Source organism: Halyomorpha halys, unplaced genomic scaffold (genome assembly GCF_000696795.3).
Source record: "Halyomorpha halys isolate HHAL.00 unplaced genomic scaffold, Hhal_1.1 Scaffold726.1, whole genome shotgun sequence".
Taxonomy (NCBI): domain Eukaryota; kingdom Metazoa; phylum Arthropoda; class Insecta; order Hemiptera; family Pentatomidae; genus Halyomorpha; species Halyomorpha halys.
Window position 1 is genome coordinate 276,173 of NW_027116696.1, and position 7,342 is coordinate 283,514.

The window sequence follows — 7,342 nt, forward strand, 5'->3', positions numbered from 1 at the left end:
AATGAACTGTGAAAGATGTTTACTCCTTTCTATTTCAAAAAATTTACTTGAACGAATTATTAGAGTAGAGTTGGGAAACTAAAGAGTGAATGGTGGAAAAGAATGGGGGTTTCCTTTTTCATAAATGAATGACAACTTTCATAACTTGGATGATAAACAGCAAAGGGTGCGTAACACTACTCTCCTTCAAAGAAAAAGTAAAGCCAAAAATGCGAGGTCCACGAATGTCAGCTATCCCAATCTAACAGATAAAACAGAAGGCTTGGCTCATACTCTTCTTCTACTTCTCGGCCACGCCCCTGAAATGCACATAAGGTACTCCTTTTTTTGAAGTACCTAGTAGTAACAAGATTTGTATGGAGCAATATGCCATCCTAAATTCTGAGAAATAGATTGGTACTGGAATACAGTTTTGGAAGCAGTACATTTTTTTTGCTTCACTTTTTCAGCCAGTTCACCCCCTCTATTACACTCCTTCCTTCAAGATAAATGGAAAGAGGTCAAGTGTGTTGAACCATGAACTTGGTATTTTCATGCTAGGTTATATCATTTGATTCACAAGTAAAAGCTAAAAGAAATGATTACTAGATAAAAATATAAGAATCTGGCTATTAACAAAATGTTAGATGTACAAAATTTACATTTGTTAACTCCAATCCCGTAAACACATCAGACACAATTACTATAATAAAAATAAATAGACAAAATGCAAAAGATAAATAAACTGACTTACTACTTGACAGACAGAAGGGTTAGGGTGTGGAAAAACAAACCCACATTTACCATTCTCCATTTCATGTTACCAGTTTGACTGAAAACCTTGTATGGCTTAGTTTTAGTGGATATTACAATAATTTAGAACATTCAAATAAAGCAATTGTAATATTTCAATTAATTAATATTAATTTGCATTTAGTACATTTCAATTTAATAATTTAGAAAAAATTTTTTCACTGTAGGAGGGTGCCATAAGCCTACTTTTTAAAGCAAAAATTAACTAAGGAGTAGAGATTAGGCCACATCACTTGAATGCAACTTTACATTGAAGTTAATAGGGATTTTGCACATTAATGTATTTATTTACAATAATTTATTTAATCGCAAATGTAAAAAGAATAGAAGTTGTAGTAAATGTTATTTCCAATAATTTGGTATATCTGTAATGAAAATCCACTAAGCCATTCTTTAGAAATTCCTGCTTCTTTCTTTGTTCTGTTGAGATTCATTTCATTGTGAATATTAACGATTCCAATATTATAAAAAAAATATATATAAGAAATCGATTTTTTATTAACTCACATTTCATTAAATCACTCTACATTGTAAAGTAGGGAGCAAGAACTGCAAGAGTTAAAGCTGTTTTAGAGAGAAATATATAAATAAACACACACACACACACACACAAATATAGATATAGGGATAAAATAAACAAAATTTGATGTATAAATATCTTATTATTCATATATTAAGAAGTTTCTCCTAATCTGGAGGATTGAGAAAAATATAAAACAACACATTATTATTCACATTATTATGAATGTGATAATAATTAATAAATCATTGATTCATTATAAAATAATGCACGAAACTTAAAAAACAAGTAGTAAACATATATCATAACTATAAGTTTGATAAGATGATAAAGAAAACAACATGATTTAGAAAGATAATGAAAACCTTAATTGATGAATGAATTATTGGATGGCACAAATGTTCTGAAGTTTTTACCTACCAATTTACAAACATTAATGCAGAATGTTTGAGATAAAAATAAATTAACGAGGAATGAAAATGCTTAAATGTTTATAAGAATACTTTTATATATCAGACCAGGTTCAGAAGGTAAAGAATAAGAAATAACTTAAGACTTCCTTTGGAAGCAGTGCATGAAAGCACACAGCATTGAATGCTTATCTCAGTTCTACAACGAAATGGCTTAGTTAACAGCTAACTTAGTCTTCATTATTTGTTTATAGCTAGTCTTCCCTCTCCAAATATTAACAAGCAGATCCTATCAACGATGTAAGAAAAGAAGAAATCTGCACATAATATTCCAACCAAAATTAACTTGAACTGTAAAAATAAAAGAATAAAATTAAAAAAAAAACTGAATAAAATAGAAAATGTATATCATAACTAAAAAAGATTAAGTACCTCTGGGTCAAAGTCAACAATTTCAAAAGTATGTGCTACATCCGGGAATGCACCCAGAGCAAGTGCAAAAACAGCAAATGTTGATCCAAGGATGCTGAACATTAGTGGCCGATTTTCTGACAGACTTTCCATAAATGGGTGACCCTACAAATCACACTGAATGAGGACATTTTATCTATAAAATTTCATTAAACTAATAATTAACAGTTTAAAAGGTTGTTTGACATTTAACATCTTTCAGTGAAGTATACTGTGAATATAGATTTCTGAAATGAAATTGAGAATTTTAAAATAAAGATTGGCTATTAAACACTCTAACCAAAATTTTGTTTTTGTAATTAATGAAGTGTATGTACTAAAGAAGACAAATCATTAAAAGTCATCAGTCAGTGAATATATTATGTCTACCCTCTATAGATGAATATGGTTTGCTATCCACATGCAGTAGAACATATTTTAAATGTTTTGGCTCACCTCTGGTTTATCGTAGTGCACATATCTTCTTCCCACTCACAGACAATGGTATTTTAATAGGACTGTGACATTCAACTGTTATTGATTAAAAAATCTTTAACTTAGACATTAGTCCATTCTTGAACAAGAGGCTTGGCCAATGATACTTTCTCTTCATAATTTTCAGCAATGTCTTGACTCGTCAGAGCCATTTTGGATCCTAATTATTGTATTTTCTATTATTATTTGTGTTTTTCACTTTCATAATTCATTCAATCTTAATTTGTAAAAAAAAAAACAAAAAAAAAAAAACAACACTCCGCATTGTAAACTAGGGAGCAAGAACTGCAAGTGTTAAAGCTGTTTTAGAGAGAAATATCACATACTACTTGGATTTAATGTCCTATCAGGACTCCACTAAGATTGGCTAATCCACAGGTCATCAGCCGATTCTAGGTTAAACGTAAAAGATAGAGATTAATTCTGTGAGTCTGCCACAAAGAAATAAAAGTGGCCAGAATTGACTAATTATGATTCAAACATATGAGATAATCTGGTCTGAAACTCAAAACAATAGAAGTACTAAAGCAGTACTGGTATATATAACTGGATGCACATGAAATAGTGTGTGATAGACTTGAAGTCAGATAACCTGGTCAGAAAGTCAGAATTGTTGAGTACTAAAAATGAGTACACACTTTAGAAATTAATCTCAAGTTATGTATAGCTAATCAGAGATGAAGGAGTACATGTAATCGATTTCTAGTATTCATTCCATTTACATTAAGATGGTTTACAGTAATATTTGGTTGACTAAACCCTTAAGTTGAATCACAGTATTGTCACCCAACAGAACCTTTTTCACTTCTAGCCCAACTGTGAATGATGGTAACTTCAACATCGCTTCTAGAACCACTACCACTCATAATTTTGTGGGGCAAATGGCTTAAATATACTATATCATGAAGCCATCAGCATCTCAATTCTTTAGTTCAACTTCAATTAGGAAGCTTTATCACACTTTTTATTTTTTCATCTCTCAACTTCTTCAGATTAGCAACAGCAAAGTGATAGCCAACGTCATAACAAATTTCAGTCGAGGACTTGGGACACTATCTCTGGAGTAACCAGCCAGACTAAAGAATGAACTGAGCCAAGTGATGTTAACATATTTGACATCTTCTATTGTAACCCAACAGAACTAAACGTGACAGTGGAAGTGGACTTTTAATTCCTATTGGTGACATAGTATGGATTAGTCAGCGAGTTTTTCAAATAATCCAGCAAAGAATGTTGTAGGAACCAACCAAGTGTTCATTGAAGAGGAGAAAAAAAATAAGTTATTTCACCCCAATTTTTGATTACTTTAATAAATACTATATACAGTTTAGAGTCCAAATTAATGATTGCCAACATAGATAAGAAGGAATAAAAAATGGGAGCTGTTACAAAAATTCATTTTTGAGTTGTTTCAAGTAAAGAAAAGTTTATTTTATTCGAGAAAAAAATTTAATTATTGCTTATTTTTTACCAACTTTGTACTTAACAACCGAATAAACTTGAATTAAAACAATAACTAATAATGATAATGTGTACTAATTTAAATTATTTAAATACATACCACCCCAGAATTATGTAATCATTTATATGACTTTATTATAAACTTTATTTTTATTATATGTCAGAGGAACAATATCATCATTTCTGATAATGAGGATCAACAAACATAGACTATAATTACATACTTTAGAAATTAAAAAATTTCCAAGACAAAATTGTTATGTTATTCAAAACACATATACAAATACAATTTTTGAATTGCAAGCATTTTTAATAATACAATAACAATAATATAAAACTTACTCTGTAGTTAATAGCAAATGTAGAAACTTGTAGACATATTGAGATGATATAGACAGTGCTGTTCAATAGGTTAGGCTCAAATACTTCTTCATCATCCCCTTCCACCACAACTGTAGAATTATTTTTTATCTCTCTATAAAAATTAAAAATAAATTTTAAGAAGCTCAGGTAGCTCAAATTTGTTTTAGGATACTGATAAGTATAGTATTATTATAAGCTTTATAATAAGTATTGGATGAGATAAAACAAAACCTTACTTCGTAGGTGATCGAAGATTTGCCTGCTGGACAAGGTAGACAAGGCAAATAAAATGTACAACAAACTGCAGTAGGACTGTTAATATTGTGTAAATATTGAAAATATTAGGAAGAGGCCTTTGTTTAGAAAGTACTTTTAATGGCTGAAAAAAATAATAATATAAAAACATTAAAAGGAAGAAATTATCATGAATAGACAGTTTTATACATCATAAATATATACCAATATTTTTTTATTTTCATTCATAAGAGGACTGAAATCATATAAGGGATCAGAGAGTTATTAGCAAGAAACAATGGTGGATAATGAATAAATATTGATACATTCAATAATTGGTGATAATTATTTTCATAAGAAATTGAATAATTTCCTCACATAGAAGGAAATGTTTTAAAAATGACATTAATACTGTAAAATACATAGAACATATGCACCTAAATGGTAAAGGTTATATTTTTCTGCACTATTTCTATGTCCTCAACTATTATTAAATTAGTTAATGATTTCAGTAATATTTCATTCTCAACAAATACTTCATAATTGCACACATGTGTGCCAGACTATTTTTTTTTTCTATAAATTTTATATAATTTTGTAAATAATTTATTACACACACAAACACATGTATTTTTTTTTTTTTTTACATACCTTAGATCTTGATATAAAGAGGAAGCACGCTGCCAATAAGAGACCTTGGACTGTAGCCTGCATGTCACTAAATTTTATCCCATCAATGTACAATACAGATTGGCTGTAGGCAAGGATTAGAGCATTCAGGGCTAGGATCTTGAACATCTGCAATGTAGTAACCAGAGTGCAACGTCCCTGCTTTATTACGTGGCATACTGCAAAAATATTATACATACACAATCTTATAATACATTACATATATAATACACCAAACAATAAAAAAGTATCATAAACATTAGCTTTGGGCATTGTTTCTACAGGATTCATAACTATTATCAATGCAATTTACTGTAATTATATTTTTTGTTACAGTACCTCTTTATTGCTTTTTTATTAAGATGTACAATTCAATATTTCTATTATGCAAGTAAAAATTTACTTTATTTAATTATATTTGTGTTTATCTTTTTACAAGTTCTTATAATTTCCTACTTCCATTTTAAAATATATGAACTAACAAAATAAAATTTATAATTTATACCTCTGGTAGTTTAAATATTACCCTCACCATTTTTTTTTTTCATTTTTTAAATAAATATTTCAGTAAAATTAAGGGAAAATAAAATGAACTACAGATAATTAAGAAAATGTACAGCTATCTGTTTTGAACTTTTTAAAGGATTATAAACATTTATATAAATTATTGCTTAAGCAATTTGGTACAATACCAAACACTAGTACAATTTTTATACTTTAAAAAATAATAAGAAATTAATATATCATTGTTGAGAGATCTCATCTCAACCAGAGTTTTTTTTAGGGTACCTATACAATTGTTATTATATCAAGAATTCTTTCTAAGTTCCCCTAGAATAAAGTGTTAATTTTTTAGAATGTCATAAAGTTTTTTCAAAGGCTGACGACATGTAACAGCTTAATGACAAAATGTTTCTTTCATATTTAGAGAATTTGCTTTGTTCTGAATTTATTTAAACCGAATAATACAATTATTGTAAGATATAATGCATCTAAGATGAATTCATTATTCAACCCAAAACTTTATATGCTCTTATTATCCATAATCACTTCAGTTATATTTACTGGGAGGATCTGGATTATACAGTTATAGGTTTTGTCTTCGCAAAATTTTGAAAGATGACAGATAACTGAACATTTTAAAATAAAATGTAAACTACCTATTTCATGCTATTTTTTCTCAAAAAAATTCAAGCATAAACCAAAAAAAAAAAAAATAAATTAAAAAATCTAGTATATATGTATATATAGTTGACCATAAAAATTTATATATAAGAAGATGGTCAGGGTTGCAGTCAAAAGTGAAACAAAAATAGTTTACAACTATTTATTTTCCGACCTTTCGCCCCACTTTGCAGGGCTTCATCAGGGCTAAAAAGATACAAAATGATACAATGATAAGAATAAAAAAAAAGTAACAGTGGCAAGAGTAAAAATTTCTTTATAAAAATACGTAAAATATAAAGCTAAAAAAGTACAGGAGATGCATATAAAAACAATACGGGGAAAGGAAAAAAAAAAAAAAAATTATATAGAGATAATATAAACGTCATAAAAGAATAATAAAAATAAATAAATAATAATAATGATATAAAATGACAATAAATGAGCAAAGAGCAAGTCAGGACAACATACCTGCTCAAATGAATCGGTTGAACAGAAAGAAACCATGAAGCGGAAGCGTGGAGGAGTGGGGAGGAGGTAGGCAGCACACTGTGTAACGGTTTTATTTCAATTTCAAATACGTTGCGTATACAGGAAGTAGTGATAAAGATAAGACGAAAAATGAAAAATGATAAGAGAAAAATACAAAATGATACAGTACATGAGTAATTACATGATAATAATAATAACTATAATAACTAAGTAAAATTAGAATGACAAATATCGTTACAAATAATAGGAGATTATACTGAAGAAAATAAAACAATATAGGATATAATAACAA

The 7,342-nt window shown here is 28.6% G+C and overlaps 1 protein-coding gene across 2 annotated transcripts in view; it reads right to left on the bottom strand.

The window, feature by feature from the left end:
• Nucleotides 1–1,487: 1,487 nt before the first annotated feature.
• LOC106685723 (endoplasmic reticulum transmembrane helix translocase) overlaps nt 1,488–7,342 on the bottom strand; it is a 62,244-nt gene continuing 56,389 nt past the window's right edge. The window contains exons 17-21 of one of the 2 annotated variants that reach the window (XM_067053435.1): nt 5,377–5,573; nt 4,728–4,870; nt 4,471–4,603; nt 2,155–2,298; nt 1,488–2,073 (exon numbers count right to left, since the gene is read on the bottom strand). In XM_067053435.1, the coding sequence (XP_066909536.1) occupies nt 1,963–2,073; nt 2,155–2,298; nt 4,471–4,603; nt 4,728–4,870; nt 5,377–5,573 (728 nt within the window). In that variant the 3' untranslated portion in view covers nt 1,488–1,962. Of the gene's footprint in view, nt 2,074–2,154; nt 2,299–2,628; nt 2,828–4,470; nt 4,604–4,727; nt 4,871–5,376; nt 5,574–7,342 lie in introns of those variants that run through there. The other variant, XR_010845135.1, reaches the window with a different exon arrangement.